This window comes from Pleuronectes platessa, chromosome 3 (assembly GCF_947347685.1).
Source record: "Pleuronectes platessa chromosome 3, fPlePla1.1, whole genome shotgun sequence".
Lineage (NCBI taxonomy): Eukaryota > Metazoa > Chordata > Actinopteri > Pleuronectiformes > Pleuronectidae > Pleuronectes > Pleuronectes platessa.
This window is the reverse complement of record NC_070628.1, coordinates 20,544,626-20,561,616: the sequence shown is the minus strand read 5'-3', so window position 1 is coordinate 20,561,616 and position 16,991 is coordinate 20,544,626. Positions and strand designations below refer to the sequence as shown.

The 16,991-nt window shown below is 41.9% G+C and overlaps 2 protein-coding genes across 2 annotated transcripts; one reads left to right on the top strand and one right to left on the bottom strand.

The window, feature by feature from the left end:
• Nucleotides 1-3,176: 3,176 nt before the first annotated feature.
• LOC128436537 (uncharacterized) lies at nt 3,177-5,670 on the bottom strand. The gene is made up of 3 exons (XM_053418283.1): nt 5,186-5,670; nt 5,039-5,072; nt 3,177-4,757 (listed from the first exon to the last, which is right to left on the bottom strand). The coding sequence occupies exons 1-3, from the start codon at nt 5,402-5,404 to the stop codon at nt 4,372-4,374; spliced, it is 639 nt and encodes a 212-aa protein (XP_053274258.1). The 5' UTR covers nt 5,405-5,670; the 3' UTR covers nt 3,177-4,371.
• Nucleotides 5,671-10,090: 4,420 nt separating this feature from the next.
• Nucleotides 10,091-16,560, top strand: LOC128436536 (phospholipid phosphatase 3). Its single transcript, XM_053418282.1, has 6 exons — nt 10,091-10,545; nt 12,862-13,019; nt 13,133-13,419; nt 13,538-13,595; nt 15,192-15,368; nt 15,669-16,560. Exons 1-6 carry the CDS (start codon nt 10,344-10,346, stop codon nt 15,765-15,767), a joined length of 981 nt encoding a protein of 326 aa, XP_053274257.1. The 5' UTR covers nt 10,091-10,343; the 3' UTR covers nt 15,768-16,560.
• Nucleotides 16,561-16,991: the final 431 nt, after the last annotated feature.

Sequence of the window (16,991 nt, the reverse complement as noted above, 5' to 3'; positions counted from 1 at the left end):
CTGGCCTTTATGGAAGAGTGGCAAGAAGAAAGCCATTGTTGAAAGGGATCCATAAAAAATCCCGTTTGGAGTTTGCCAGAAGCCATGTGGGAGACACAGCAAACATGTGGAAGAAGGTGCTCTGGTCAGATGAGACCAAAATGGAACTTTTTGGCCTCAATGCAAAACGCTATGTGTGGCGAAAACCCAACACTGCCCATCACCCTGAGCACACCATCCCAACAGTGAAACATGGTGGTGGTAGCATCATGCTGTGGGGATGCTTCTCTTCAGCAGGTACAGGGAAACTGGTCAGAATAGAGGGAAAGATGGATGGAGCCAAATACAGGGAAATCCTTGAAGAAAATCTGATGCAGTCTGCAAAAGACTTGAGACTGGGGCGGAGGTTCATCTTCCAGCAGGATAATGACCCTAAACATACAGCCAGAGCTACAAAGGAATGGTTTGGATTAAAGAATGTTAATGTCTTAAAATGGCCCAGTCAAAGCCCAGACCTCAATCCAATAGAGAATCTATGGCAAGACTTGAAGATTGCGGTTCACAGACGGTCTCCATCCAATCTGACTGAGCTTCATCTTTTTTGCCAAGAAGAATGGACAAACCTTTCCATCTCTAGATGTGCAAAGCTGGTAGAGACATACCCCAAAAGACTTGCAGCTGTAATTGCAGCGAAAGGGGGTTCTACCAAGTATTGACACAGGGGGGTGAATACTTATGCACCCAACAGATGTCAACTTTTTTGTTCTCATTATTGTTTGTGTCACAATAAAATGTATTTTGCACCTCCAAAGTACTATGCATGTTTTGTTGATCAAACGGGAAAAAGTTTATTTAAGTCTATTTGAATTCCAGTTAGTAACAGTACATAATGGGAAAAAGTCCAAGGGGGGTGAATACTTATGCAAGGCACTGTATGTGCACACAAGGGTGATGAAACAATCAAAGGCTGCACTAGCAAGTAAACATGGATGTAGGATTTTAAATTCACTGTGGTGTCTTCTTGTGAACAAACAGAAGATACGTTTTTAAGAATGCATGAATGCATTCCTTTTTGCATCTGCACAATTTTCAATGTTAAAATGTTTACATCACAGTCTTGTTCTTCTTCCCCACCTTTGCTGGTGCATCATCGGGTTTCTTGGCATATTAGCTATTGGCAACATTTGTAAATCAGGAAGTGTGCAGTGGCTATTTAGAGCTAATGTACTGATTGTGCTCCTAGAAACGCTAGCGAGCAGTGAAAGTGAATAAAAAAAGTTTCCGGTTGAACAGCTAATTTTACAGCTCCATAAAGCCGAGGGGTGCTTCAGATTGGTGTGATAACTCTCTGCAGGTTCATCATAAAGTCAATATGACCTCTGCTGAGGAAGTCATGTTTCCTCCCTTTCCGTTTGTTGGTTTGATTGTTTTAAGAATGATTACACAAAAGCTACTTGATGGATTTCTACAAAACATGCTGGAATGATGTATTTGTGATGGAATAACTCCATCACACATACATGTAAAAATGTGGGTGAGAATCTGGATCAGAGGCTGAACCATGGATTAGTTTTTACTTTCCATTTATTTCAATAATTTCTTTATTCATTTTCGACATTTGTCAGACTGACAATCCACATACACAATAAAGGAAAAGTATAAATAAAATCACATATAGCTTTTCTGCATGGAATCAAGGCATAGATCAGAAGCCACAGCAGGCCGACGTTCATAAGGTCATCAAGGGTTTCCGTGTTCTCAGAAAAAAAACACCCTTATTTTTCAGGGAACTGATACGCATTTCCAGTTGTTTTTGAATAGATAAAATGTTGGGGTATTTGCTCTTTCCGATTTAGCAGGATGCATTTCTTGGCTATGTATAATATATAATATAATATCATGCCTGGAATACTTTGTAGGGATTAAAGGTACAGCACTCAGGTGGTTTGAGTCTTACTTAACAGATAGGAGTTTCTCTGTCCACCTGGGTGAATACTCCTCTGGGAAGGCCCCACTTACATGTGGGGTACCTCAAGGATCCGTTCTAGGCACTGTCCTTTTCCTCCTATATATGTTGCCCCTAGCATCAATTTTAGACAAATATAATGTCTCCCTTCACTGCTTTGCAGATGACAGTCAAAGATCCTTGCCCCTGAACCATACAACTAAGACCTCACGGTGGCACCTGCTTGCCTGCTTAAATGAAAAAAAATCATGGATGGATTCAAACTTCCTCAAATAATAAAATAAGACTGAGGTTATCATATTTGGACAATCAGATCTGCAAGATGTGGACAATCTTAGGCATTTGGCTCCTAACACTCACTCCACTATAAATAGTCCTGGTGTTCTTTTTGACCGTTTGACCTGTTTAATTTTGAAAAGCGAATTTCCTCAGTTGTCAGAGACAGCTTTTTTCAACTAAGACCAATAACCAAGGTAAAGTCCAACCTCCCACAAAAAGACCTAGAGAGTTACCCATGCATTCATAACCTCCTGTCTTGATTATTGTAATTCCCTGTACGTAAGCTTAGACCAATCCTCCATTAAACGCCTGCAGCTAGTCCAAAATGCTGCTGCTTGCCTGCTGTCTTGGGGAAAAAAAGAGAGATCTTTTCACACCCATGTTGCGCCTCCCACATTGACTTCCTGTCACAGGATCGTTTTCAAAATCGTACTTTTAAATTTTAAATCTCTTAACGGACTGGCACCGTCTTACGTATCCGAAATTCTCTGTATGCAGACTCCAGTTAGGGAACTGAGATCAGCCACTCAACTGCTCCTTGACCAACCTAGGACAACGCTGGTAACCAGAGGTGATCGCACCTTCGTAGTAGCCGCCGCAAACCTGTGGAACAACCTAACACTTCACATTAGATCTGCCCCGTCTTTAACACACTTTAAATCACTACTAAAAACACACCTGTTCCCCAGGCTTTCTCCTCGAGATGAGTACGTTTAATCGCAGCTGATTTGATTTATCTTATTTTTTATTTGTATTCATTTAGAATAATAATTGTATTTTATTTGTATTACTTGCACAATGATGTATTACATTTTACTGTCCTTTTGTTGTACCATTACTCCTGTAAAGTACTTTGGTCAACCAAGCTGTTTTAAATGTGCTGTATAAATAAAATTGACATTGATAATGAAAATAATGGAGGAAGAAGAGCAGAAAAACACACCTATGTGTCTAGAGTGGTGAGGATACTTTTTAATATAATGCATTTCCTTGGCATTTACCCCTAACCTTGTGTTTAATAAATGAACAAATAAATGTCTAACACCAACACTAAACAAGCTAAACCTAACTATAACCTAAGCTTTAAATCAAGTCTTAACCATCAACAACCCTTTGAAGTTGTGACAGCACACGCACACCCACGCCCAGCCACAAACACAGAAACATAACTATATCTAATTAAAAAATGTTCTTATTTCATTTAGCTTTACAGCTTGGACAAAAAAAAGAATGCTTTTTTCCTGTGTTGTTCTTTTTCCACAAAACGGCACGTATGGTAAACAAACAGGAAGTAAAGTACATCCAGTTCCTGGTAATGGCAGTGTAACAGCAGGGAACTTTCCCTTACCTATAAACAATTCATAGATTCCACTTGTCACAATCACAATTGTCATTCTCTTTTTCTATTCAATTCATAATGAAGTCATTGCTCACCACATCTATATTAATGTCCATGTTTAACATGAATTACAGTAAAAATACATTCAACAATGTGTAGTTAGTGCATAGTGCACATATATATCTGTATATATATATTAATAATTCTGCTCATGATTTGATCAGGATCAATTGTTTATGCAACATTTACTGTAAGTGCAGCCTCATTCATGACTCATAATTTGCCAGAAGAGATAAAAAGCCCTAACTTCACTAGATCTAATTGAGGTCCCTGATGTGGAACGTAATTATAATCACACATTTCTGTAATCCTCAACCTTTGCCTCTCAGACTTTTATGAATTTATTAAGTGCTTATTATTATTATTGCTTAAAAGCGCAGTCTATTGCACGTCAACATGAATGTAGTGTATACATGAAAATACATTTCCATAAGAAAAATGGCAACACTATCATAAATATAAGTCCATAAATACTTCAGTATCATTAAATAAATATATCACATACATTATCACACATATTTACAGACAATTAGATGAGTGTCTAGTCTTTTCCTGTTTGGCTTATTGGGACTGTGACTTCTGCTGAGGTTTCATCTTCCTCCTAAGCTTCATTTACAACTTTAATTGTGAAAATGGCACCAGCTTTTTCCCACTTTCACCTGCTTGGACTTGAAGGAAACACAAACTGGTGTTGATGTTCTGAGATATGACCCAGAGGTCATGAGCATGTTGCACCACAACGTCCATTTTAGTCCATGAGGAACATCCCAAATCCCGAGCCCTTCAGCTCCAGCTTCCAGGATTCTAGTCCGCCCTCTGGTACAGACATCTGAGGATGAAGACTCTGTCCGTTCACCCGGCTCACTGTCCAGCACTTCCTAGTCACTGGCCTGATATCTGTCACATTAGGAAGGTGCACATCACATGTGAGCGCATCGCTCACGTGCACGCTGAGGTGGGCTTCGTCACACCTGAAGGTGCAGGTGAAGTTCAGTTCAATGTACATGAAGTAGATCCCAAACTGTTGTGGCTTCAGCGACTGCTGCTCTGAGACAAACTGATAGTTGCTCCCCACAGACACACTAGGACCGTAGTAGACTGGAGCCCATTGCATGGGGCCGTTCTCCAACACACCTGCAGGAGGAGACAAACACATGCATTTTAGATGGTGTGTACAACGTGCAACGGCACATGACTCATGTTGACTTACAGTAAGTATGAACTGATTTGGCACAGATAAGAATTACAGCCAAGTCTGCAGTAGAGTCCCTTTCACATTAACCATGTTATTGATCAATTGGTCAAACGATCAGAAACTAGACTAGTTCATGGATTCCAAACGCACTACTATTTTTTTCCACATCAAGTTTTATCTAATTCACATCTGTTTGCATCATCAAATAAAGAGTGCTTACTTGACTTGGCTCGCAGGTATGCAAATTTCTGCATCTGTTGATAGAACAAAAAAGATGAAGTGGGTTAAAATGTGCAGAAGACAAGAGTCAAACTAAGAAAGTCACTGATTCCAAGTTTAGGCAAATAAGCTGGAGTCATTTGCTCACCTTGCTTTCTGGATAAGGAGCGTGTCCTGTACTCTTTACTGCCTCGGGGTTAAAGTTTGGAATCTCCAATCTCCTGGAGCCAAGGTTCATCTCCACCAAGACAACTCCAGCAGCCACAGCAGACACCGCCACGAACAGAAAAATGACGGACGCGACGAGGAACACGTTCAGGCAGCTGCTGCGCCGGCGGCCGCTCTTCTGGAGAGACTCGACGTCCATCTCTGAGGTTTGGTGAAGACAGTAAGATGTCTGAGCTTCGTATTGAGGCGTCAACACAGGTCAAGAGGTTGAAGGTTCAATCACACACAGCTGCAGGTTGTACAGCTCCAGTTGCCGGGTGGTTCAGGACCTCACATATAAGTCCAGTGGAGGTCGATGACTGTTGAGGCTGTGTGCTCCATTGCGCCTTTTTATAAACCAATGCTGAGCGCACGGTTTCATTTGGGGAGGAAATAAGCGGAAGTCATGGGTTTCCCTGTCGCAAGCCCCCCCCATTACTGTCCAATGAGGAGGCGTGAAACCGACTTTCCGCAGCTCTCACTCTAGTATTGCGTAAGTTTGCCTGCGCCTCTGGGCCAGGCGGAAAACGAAAGGAATATAATCTTTACGACATAGAGTATGTCGAGATAATGGTAGATGTTTTGTTTTTTTTATCCCGCAAGTTAATGCAAGTGGTCTTGCGTGTGCGTGCGTGATGCTCACGGATGTATATTGTATCATGTGCATTTAAAGAAAACAGCTCAGAGCATCACACCTCTATGTGTTTATACTGTGTGTGTGTGTGTGTGTGTGTGTGTGTGTGTGTGTGTGTGTGTGTGTGTGTGTGTATGTGTGTCTGTGTGTGTGTGTGTGTGTGTGGTTGGTCAAGGTGTTTATGATGTGGGGACCTGCATTTATTACATTTAAAGTTGAAAACATGCTCTAAGGGTAGGTTAAGGTTAAGGTTAGGGTTAGGGCTAGGTTGGAGGTTAAGGTTAAGGTTAAGGTCAAGGACAATGGTTGAGGTTTAGGTTGAGATTAAGGTTAAGGTTAAGGTTAAGGTTATAGGTTACAAGTAACAATGGCCAATGTTATAGTAAGAGAGAGAGACAGAGAGAGAGTTTGTGGTGTGTGTGTGTCTCTGTGTTTGTGTGTGTCTGTATGTATGTGTGTCTGTGTGTCTGTGTGTGTGTGTGTGTGTGTGTGTGTGTGTGTGTGCGCGTGCGTGTGTGTGTGTGTGTGTGTGTGTGTGTGTGTGTGTGTGTGTGTGTGTGTGAAGAGAGCCAGACAGAGAGAGAGAGCGAGAAAGAGAGAGAGAGAGGAATGAGTGGGAGAGAGGAAAGCGTAATCGACAGAATTAAAAACAGAAAGAAGTATGAGCGATTTTCCAGTTTTCAATGTAAACTCATTTGAGATCAAGAATTTTGACTTCTATCATGTTATGATTCAGAGCATGGAAAGCATGTCCTTATTGTTCTGCATGAAGTCACGCCAATTTTTGTTTGTATTAATACTTTTTGGGCTGAGCGGATTGTGTTTCTAGTTTTACAGTTGGCACGGATGTTGATCATGAACACTGAGCAGCTGTTGCAGATAAATGTGTGGTAGTGAGGAGTGGAGCACTCTTTTACAGTCCTGAAAGCTGCAATGAGTTAATAAAGATAGTAGACCTGCAAAGACATAAAGAAATATTTTGCAGGGCTTGGGGCCCATTCATCATGTTTGGGCTAGACTGTAATGATGTAATGCCTCAATATGATCAGCTGATCAGTGCTGCACAGTTCGCTCAGAGAGAAATGTTGAGGGAATGTTTGTGGCTCTTACTGAAAGGGAAGTGGATGTAAGACAAAAAGGGACATTTACTGACCGTGGCTCAAAGTCTCCTGAGACAGCTAAACTTGTCATGGATGGTGCTGAAATCCAACTGAATCAAAATACAGTCTGTGAAGTAGTTTTCCATCAAACTGTTTGTAGAAATACACAAAACAGCTGGAAAAGTACAAACACCTGGTTCCTACTAATGCAGTCTGCAGGAACACAGTGTAGAGAAAAGCAATGCTATGATGCCATATGGAAAAAAATATGTATCTGTTGGATATAGGAACATTTTGATCAGACATATTTTGAAAATACAAAGAAAAAATGTACATGACTAAAATGACAATTTATATATCGCATTTAAAAGAAAGTGAAAACATTCTCTTGTATCCGTCCGGGATCTGGATCCGAAGCAAAAGTTCAGTTCTACTCTGACCCAAACTTTATCCTTCTGGTGATAATCTGTCCAATTGTTTTTGCGTGAACTTGCTTGTAAACACACGGAAAACAATAAACAAGTGGAGTGTGGTGAAAACACATGATATCCTTGGCTGAGGTAATACTAATGTAAATAACATTTATTTTACATGTATTCAAGCAACAGTTTACTCATAGCAAACTGGGAGCAGGACACCTTGATCAAACGCCATGATTCTGGCCGATAAACAGCTAATTCTGCAATAAATCATGTCTCTCACAACTCTCTCTATCATTCCTTTCCCCTCATGCTCGGAGTTTTTTCTGTGGTGGAAGTTTTTTCATCTTCTTTCAGAGCGAACTTTAACTGTTTCAGGTCTGAAAAGTCTTCACACACACACAATGTTTGGAATATTGCGTAATATGGGTAAATTAGATTTCCTCTCTCACATTTTGGTTTCCCATAAGATGTAATGTAAACTTATGACACGCTTATTAAAGAAGGTGACACAATAATCAGGACGTCATGAGGAATGACAAATGAGAGCAGGCAGCGTATGCTGAGAAAAATTGCAGGGAGTGTTTGTGTGTGGGTGATGGATGGGGAAGTCAGCACGAAACAGAGAAAAGGAGATGTTTATCATTACGAGTCTGACAGTTTTTACAGTCATGTGCTCCTGCAGGGCAAAAAAAAATCCATTTGTTCCCTAATGAAACTGACCACACTGTGTAACACACATAACCACAAATAGAGATAAATTCCACGAAATGTTCCATATTGTCTAAGAAAGTGCAATTGTGCAAAGAAACAGGAGCACTTATAACCATCAGAACATGATCTAACCTTATATTGCTGAATAATGCGTGCTGTAGATTGAATGTGTGTGTGTGTGTGTGTGTGTGTGTACGTGTGTGTGTATGTGTGTGTGATTAAATATATATGTGTTTTGGATTAATGGCATAAGTTCCGAAGGTTTAAGAAATCAAAACAGAAAGTTGGTTTAAGAAATCAACATATCTCGAGGCCTTTGCTTTTCCACCTTTTATCATAGAATCTGACAAACGGTATTACTCACCGAGAGGCTGTGTTGTGTAATATGGAATAATCATTTTGTTATTTAATATATGGTGCGTCATCCTCCTACCCTTTGAAAAAACTTATGAAACTCCTGAGAAAAGCTTAATTGCTTTCAAAAGAATAATTTAAAGGCTTACTAAAGCTATAAATGTAAACACACACACACACACACACACACACACACACACACACACACACACACGCACACACACACACACACACACACACACACTGAAACACACACACAGGGATTTTCTGTGGTCAGGACTACATGAATTGACCTTTATGACATAATAGAAAGTATCATGTTGTGTTGAGTATTCTCACTGGGACGTCACTGACTCTGTTTTCCCTTCACAACAAGAAAAGAAGTAGTGGCTCTATCTCTCTCCCTATTTCTGTTTTCCAACATGCAGATGTCAAAGCAAAAATACCTCCCCCTACAGGAGAGAACTAATTTGTCCTAAAAGCGGAACAAGTGCAAGCACAGACTCAAAGCTAAATTACAACAGATTTATATACACTCATTCATGTCTCTACACTACAGAACTTGGGCCCTTGACCCTCACTTCAAACCCAGGGGTATGGATAATGCCTTGCGAATCACCGGCAAGCTGCGACCCACAAATGTAGCAATTTCTCCATTAATACGTTTATTTTAAAATACGATAATGATTGTAGGACCGTAGTTAAAGATAATTTCAGCGTTAGCACGTTAGCGATCTTGTTTTTGCGTGATAATCCTGTATTTTCACATAATTTTATGATCTTATTCCCCCTCCTTGAAGACACTCGATGCACTTGATTTAACCTGCATAGAGCAGTGATGTTACTGGACTGGACTGCTCCTATAATAACAAATATCAAATGTGATTGATTCACCTGCAATAGGATAGATGTTTTTTGTATGTTATAGGTTAGTGACTTAAGTAACTGCAAACAATTGGTTTATTTAAAGATCTCAACAATGTTTTTACAATGATATCCCTGGCAAAACCATGAAAACATTTCTGCTTGTTTTACTGCGAAGATAACCTTTGATGACCTGCCTCACAGCCGATGCACTAGGTATCAGTCTCTAAATGATCCGGGACGTCAGAGCCACAAATCTGCTCACTGTGCTCGCCTCTTCCATGAGGACCTTGAAAAATACCCTTGTTCTGTGTCTTATCTCCTGGAATGTAACTTCTCACGCTATTCACACACACACAAACATATCACCCCTTCACCAAATCTGCATAAAGAGAGCGTCTGCAAGTTTTTCTTTGGAGGATATAAAAAGAAATTCACAAAATAATAACTATTTATCAATGGATAACCATGTTTAAAATATCAAATGACACGTTTTAGCACAAAGAAAGGTCAACCTAGGCCATGGACAAACATTGGGTTGAATCACCATGTTCACAATTGAAACCATTTAAACAAATTATGAAATATCTGTCATACTTAGTCAAATGTTCTGAACAGAAGCAGCAGCTGAAGCCGCTGATTCACAGAATGAAAGATATGAGGCACTCCTTCATCAAGAGAGAGAGAGAGAGAGAGAGAGAGAGAGAGAGAGAGAGAGAGAGAGAGAGAGAGAGAGAGAGAGAGAGAGAGATAGGGAACAGTGAAGAGTTTTCCGTGCTCTGCATATCTTCCCGGTGACGCTGCGTCCTGTGACCGTTCAGGACGAGCCCCGCGGACTCTGTGATGAAATCCAAGATGCGTAAATGGGAAAACACGCACTGAGGCGGGAAGCGCATTAAAGACAGCGGCAGCTCGAACTTCAGTCCCTTGTGGCGCCGCACATGAGCGAAGTTCTAGGGCGCTCCAACGGTTTCTGACGCCAACAGGTTTGTGCGCTCCGAGCCAATAGGCATCATGTTGGATAGATTTGTGCCACAGAGCGCCGGCGTCTCCAGCGCGGACCTCCAGCTCAGACTGGCGGACAACAAGAGCAGCCTGGTCGCAGCAGGGATGGGGATGGACAACGGCACCGGGAAGAAACTCATCGAGATAACCGGACCGGCTTTGTCCAAAAGAAAACTTCTGGTCAGCTTAGACCTCCTGTGCCTCTTCCTTGGTAAATATCAAAATATAGACTTCAGCACAGGTACACGAGAGAAGTTGTTCTAACTGTTGAATGCAAGGCTGAATGCTTTTAATATTGACGTATTAATGAAGTGTTCCAGCAAAATTGCAGTGCCATTAACAGCAAATACAACTAATCTGAAAGTTTGCAGTGGCTTCTACGGTCATTGTTGTGTTCCCTAGAGTTTTGTTCGCACTGGAATGCATTAAATTATAAGTAAGTATAATATTCTTACAGTATTAAAGTATGATAATATCATATGGTATATAGTGAAATGTACTAAGCATATAGATTCTAAGCATTTATTATAAGTGTCTCTGTCATTTTGTCCAGCCATACATCAGATGTGTGAGAATGTATATAAATGCAGACTATTACTTACACTGTTGTGCTGAGAGGCAATTTATATAGATTTTTTAAAGAAGTTTTAATATTTCATGGCATAAAATAATCCACAAATCAAAATGATTTTATAAGAGAATAATTGGCACGATAACTGACAATGAATTTCCCGTTTGTAAACATAATCACCATTCATTCTTGTAGGTTTGTTGATGACAGCTGGAACCCTCTACAGTAGCCTACTTGTTATTCCTTCCCAGTGCAGTGAGGGTTAACTTCAACCATGTTGAGCTCTGTTACACTTTGTATTTAGTCAACAAAGACATTCGAGCCCGCCTGCAGAATATCATGCAGTGACTTAACTCCGGGTTGGGAAGAAATGGAGAGAAAGAAGAGGGGAAAAATAGGAAGAAAGTTTCTCTCTCTCTCTCTCTCTCTCTCTCTCTCTCTCTCTCTCTCTCTCTCTCTCTCTCTCTCTCTCTCTCCCTCTCTCTCTCTCTCTCTATCTCTCTCTCTCTCTCTCTCTCTCTCTCTCTCTCTCTCTCTCCATCAACATGTATCTCTGGCCATGTTTTTTCCACTAATGCGCGCTCCCGAGCCCCTCCGTGCCAGCTGGTTAGTGCATTGCCCAGGGAATTCTACAGTTTCCATGGCAACCTCCCGTTCTCAGGGTAGAGTCAAGCCGGGGGGAATTGTATTTGGTATAAATAAATAAATGCACGGTGTGTGTGTTTGTGTGTGTTTGGGTTTGTGTGTGTGTGTGTGTGTGACTGCTGTAATCGTTGACCCCTCCTCCCATGTTTTCTATATGTGAATGGAGGGTGGTTATGTAATGAAGGTTATATTGAAAAAAGCCAGATGGAGAGGTAGTCTGCACCGACAACAGATTGGACATGTGCAGAAAGGACAGAGCTGTCCAAGACGTCTCTCTGTCTCTGTGTCTGTGTCTCTCTCTCTCATTCCCCTCTCTAATGTGTAGGCATGCAGGATGGAGAGAGACAGAGAGAGAGAGAGAAAGAGAGAGAGAGAGAGAGAAGCAAGGACACCCAGAGACAGACAGAGACAGTGTGAGGCTGGTCCTGGCTCAGAGCTGCTGCAGCATTCGTTCTTTGTTTAGTAGACAGTTGAACTGAAGTCACAAACAACTCTCCTTTCTCTTCTCATCAACACACACACACACACACACACACACACACACACACACACACACACACACACACACACACACACACACACACTCACACACACACACACACACACACACACACACACACACACACACACACACACACACACACACACACACACACACAGTGCTCATGCGCAATCCAGACTCTGCCTCACTCTTCTATTTCCAGTCTCAATGGATTCGGTCTGTATTCAATCAGGACGTGGGAGCTTTCTACATTCGCTTTAGTGTCTTTCGTCCCAGTGGAGCAGTTCTGCTGTGACCTTCACATTCCTCCCAGTTGTCGAACTCGTTAGGTTCTCAGGAGAAAACTCCTGGTTCCCACCCTTATTTTGCTGTACAACTTCTCCTTATTTGACCTTCTACTCTTTCATCAACTCCCTTATGTCATCTCTCCTGTCAGTTTCATTATATCTGTAGTCTTTGCCTCTGATGGTATTATTTTTGAACGACAAGGAATTTCTCAGCAGTTTTTCCTGGCAACTCCCCAGTAAAAATTTAGCATAATTTGTTAATGAGCCAATGTGAGAACCCAGGTTTACTAACACAACACATACATGAAAATATAAGAACAAAGGCTGTACCCAGGGATACAGCTCTACAAGTCTTCCCTTTCTCAACCTTTGGTTTTGCCTCCCTTTTCTCCTCTCCAGTACCTCACCTATCTCACAACAAAGAGAAATATCTGTAACCCCCGGGGATTCCGCCAATAGCAAACCATACCTTGCTGCCGCAAATTATTTCATTTCCCTTCTCTTCCTCCTCCACCGCTGCAGCCTCCATCCCTTTCTTCGCATGTGAGCTGAAGGCAGTGAGTCCTTACAGAAGGGGCTTTATATGCGGGGACCCCAGCATCACCTATCCTTATCTGGACCAAGAGGCCATTACAGATGAATTACTCATCGCCGGTGGCATCATCATCACCGGCCTCACAGTGAGTGCACATCATAGCAGTCACTGTTACTCATGCTGTATGTACACCATGTCCCAGCTTGTGAGGAAGATACTCAGGCTGTTATATGGTGTATGTTGTGTGTTCACTCCCAGATCGCCCTCGGGGAGTGTTACAGGGTACGCTTCCGAGGTGTCAGCTCCAAGGCCTTCATCAGGAATCTGTACGTGTCCTGTCTGTATAAGGAGCTTGGCTGCTTCCTGTTCGGCTGCTGCGTCGGCCAATCACTGACCAACATGGCCAAGCTGAGTGTGGGCCGGCTACGACCCTACTTCCTGTCTGTGTGTGGGGTCACTTACGCGTCACTCAACTGCACGCCGGGAAGTTACGTTGCAACAGTGAGCTGCCAACAGCCTGACCACCGGTTAGAGGAAGAGGCGAGGTATGCGTTTATGTGTATGTGTTAATTATGGTAAAAATAAAAATATAATAATATATTTAGTTGGTATGAATGAAACCTTAAATCTCATGTGATCCTAAATACTTCTTCATGTTTGTAGGAAGTCCTTCTTCTCGGGCCATGCTTCCTTTGCCATGTACACAATGCTCTATTTAGCAGTGAGTATCTCTATCTGTCTACTGCTCTCTTTTTTACACACACACACATACACACACACACACACACACACACACACACACACACACCCACACACACACAAACACCGGTAAACCCAATTTAGTGTCTCTCCAATTTCCAATTACCATCCCTCTATGAAATACAAAGCGGGAGTGAATGAAACGGGGACCCATCATCAGTCCAGTTAGCAGCAGAACGAGGGAGCATGAAAGAGCAGAGGGAGAAAGAGAGGGACTGAATGGAGGAAAGGGACAAACAGGGACAGCTCTGTTCTACTGTGGGAGGAGTGTGACCTCGCCTCCCCGCCTCACTGCTCTCCTCTATTGTGTCGAGTGTGTGTGTGTGTGTGCGTGTGTGTGTGTGTGTGTACGCTCCTGCATTTATATGTGGATTTGAAACTTTGTGTTTGTGTATGCAAGTGCCTGCATACAGTATGTTAGCTTAACTCTTATACTTCCTCATGTTTCTGTAGTACTGTACCGTAATAAGTAAAGGAAGGAGTTATTGATTTACCAATAAGCAACAACAAGATTGTTAATCTTCATTGTCATCAGAACTGGAGACATCAGAAGCTGAATCAGTTCACTGAATACTTCACACCTGGCAAAGTGGAACTCATGAATCAGAAGGAGGAAAGGAGAGATTCACACATTCTCCCGAAACATATTACCTCATTTGTTGTTTTTCAATGTAATGGCTAACGGTGGTGTCTAATGTGCTGGTGTCAGACTTTATTATGGTGAGTGACCTGTATTTATAAAACACTCTCCTAGTCTTGAGGTCCCCTCAAAGTTTGCCCATTCACACACAGTCATACAGTGTATTTACAGAATGCACAGCACTTTCTCAATCACATACTACTCACACTGCCTTTAGGGTTCAGTATTTTGCCCATGGACACTTCGGCACACGGAATAGAGGAGCCAGCCACTGTCCTTATGGTTAGTGGACAGCCCGCTTTATCATCTCTCAATCATGTGACATATCTCACTCTCCACAGCCATCTATAATACACACCCACCTTATCAGGTGGTCTATTTAAGCAGAAACTTCCCATCAAACCCTTTGCTCGCACTGCTGCTGCTGTATTGCTACCAGTTGCTTCAGCCTCTCCACCATCCCTACCAACCACCTGTAGGCTCCGACAGGGGGTTACAAGTATTTGCTCAGCCCTCCCATCATTCCCGTCGAATCGTATGGGGGAGTGATTAAGTTAGAGCCTAGACGCCAAACACTAAACATGTTCTACTGCTGCAATAAACGTTGGAACGTGAGTTGTCTGACTCAACTAAATATTTCAACACTTGCATTTTATTAGAGAGTGAGGATAGTATTTGTGTTGAATTAACGTGACTCTTAGCAGCAGCGTGAAGACATGACATGACTCTGTAGTGACTCCACCACAAGTAAACATGGAGTCTTGAGTCTGAATTAAAAGCAAAGAGCTTTAACAGCAAATGAAAACAGACGGAGATCAGGGAACGCTGCACAAAAAAATGGTGAGATACACTTGTAAAGGCTGTGATGATGACTGCACTGTTGCATTAATTAGCACTGTTTTCTTTTTTTTTATGCAGTTTTACCTGCAGGCCCGGCTGACGTGGGGTGGGGCTCGGCTCCTGAGGCCAGCGCTGCAGTTCTTCCTGGTTTTGCTGGCGGTCTATACAGGCCTGACCCGCATCTCCGACTACCGGCACCACCCGTCTGACGTGCTGACAGGATACATACAGGGAGCCCTCACTGCTTACTGGGTGGTCAGTATACCTTGTCTGCTGCTTTTGATCATCAGTGCATTGAAACCTGTCCAAGTCTTTTTGATGTGTAACTACACCCTTAAGTTTGGGATGAAGTGTCAAAAACATGCCTCGAGAACGCAGTGCTGGGAGGTTGGGGCTGAGACACACTTACCTACACCCCCCTCACACTAAAACATTTGTACAGCATTTATGTATTTTCATCAATGGACAAACAAATAATCTAATTTACAGCTCAACAGACACATTTTAACGTGCAGTCACACTTTAATTCCCATGTTTTTCCCTGTGTATTCTCAGGCCTTCCACATCTCCTCCATGTTCAAAAGCTCCGGTTCAGCCCTCTCTCCAACTGAGACCCTGGACACCCCCCTGTCCCCCCACCATACCGTCTGCTAAACCTGCCCTCCAGCCCCCCCCCCCCTCCCCATCCTCCACCTGCCGCCTACAGTCTGGCTCGGAGAGACGAGAGAGGTGAAGAATGTGAGACCATTTCCTGTGAAGTCCAACCACATACCTCAGTGCTCAGACAGAGAGAGAAACAGTGAAAGGACATATGAGCTTTGAGAAAGGAAGAGGGAAGGAGCTGAAGACCCCAGCGCCTGCTCAGCTGGAGTGTTGCGTAATCAGCTTGAGTGCTCGATCTTTGAACCTCGGGAATGACCTTAACATGTAATACTGACCTGTGAGAAGAGACTGAACACACAGCGACCACTACCACTCGATACGTCACCTGTGTATATATATTCAGATTTTGTACAATTCAAATGATACTGTAAAAGCACTTTTTGATTTCCATTTGTTAGTATTATTCACTACCACTTTAGAATGATTTGCTATGTAGAATGTATTTTATACAAACATGAACCTGTATTCTTTTATTTTTTACATAAATCCATTAAATATGGTTGGGTTGTTGAAGAAAACACAAGCAGCAGGAAAGCAACTTGTGTCCCTCCTGGTTTGTACCACTTAGACATCACATATGTAGTTTACTGATAAGGGGATACTTATGAGAATGTCTGTAGAATGTAATAGATATTGAATGAAGAGAAAAAATGCATTTCCTACTAATTCTTGGTTGGATATAAATTAATATGTACAGCATTTTTCTAGGCTACCTACCATTTCAAGAGCACACTGATGAATAAAGAATGAGGCGATTTTCGTAAATAAATTCTATTTTAGTTCACTTTGTGTCTTATTCTCAAATATTATGACATAACCATTTTGAGGGTAAAGATTTTAAATGTTATTGCAGAATCGTTCAAAATGTCATCGCTGTACATCTTGAAGTTCAACGTTGAGCTTTTGAAAATGCTCCACATTGTTCTTCAGCAAGTGACGGAATTTCTATGCCTCCCATGTGGTGGCAGCGTACAGTGGGCTTATCAGAGCTTGTTTTTTAAGATAAATTCAGAATCTGGAGTTAGGTCAACATGAGCGTTTAGATGATATCCTGGCGTTAGTCAGTAAAAACCAAAACAAAGAACTGGATGATGCTAAAATGCTCATAATCACACATCATATGAATGATTTTTATTATTATATCTTGTTTTCAGGTTCTCCATCTGTCCCATTCTCGTAAATACGGTTTCTCAAGAGCATCTTGATGAAATTTCT

Coding starts and splice junctions, on each gene's coding strand:
- LOC128436536 (XM_053418282.1), top strand. CDS start 10,344: ATGTTGGATAGATTTGTGCCACAGAGCGCCGGCGTCTCCAGCGCGGAC. Junction 10,546..12,861: donor CCTCCTGTGCCTCTTCCTTG/GTAAATATCAAA, acceptor CCACCGCTGCAG/CCTCCATCCCTTTCTTCGCA. Junction 15,369..15,668: donor CCCTCACTGCTTACTGGGTG/GTCAGTATACCT, acceptor GTGTATTCTCAG/GCCTTCCACATCTCCTCCAT.
- LOC128436537 (XM_053418283.1), bottom strand. CDS start 5,404: ATGGACGTCGAGTCTCTCCAGAAGAGCGGCCGCCGGCGCAGCAGCTGC. Junction 5,073..5,185: donor CTCCTTATCCAGAAAGCAAG/GTGAGCAAATGA, acceptor TTCTATCAACAG/ATGCAGAAATTTGCATACCT. Junction 4,758..5,038: donor ATACCTGCGAGCCAAGTCAA/GTAAGCACTCTT, acceptor CTCCTCCTGCAG/GTGTGTTGGAGAACGGCCCC.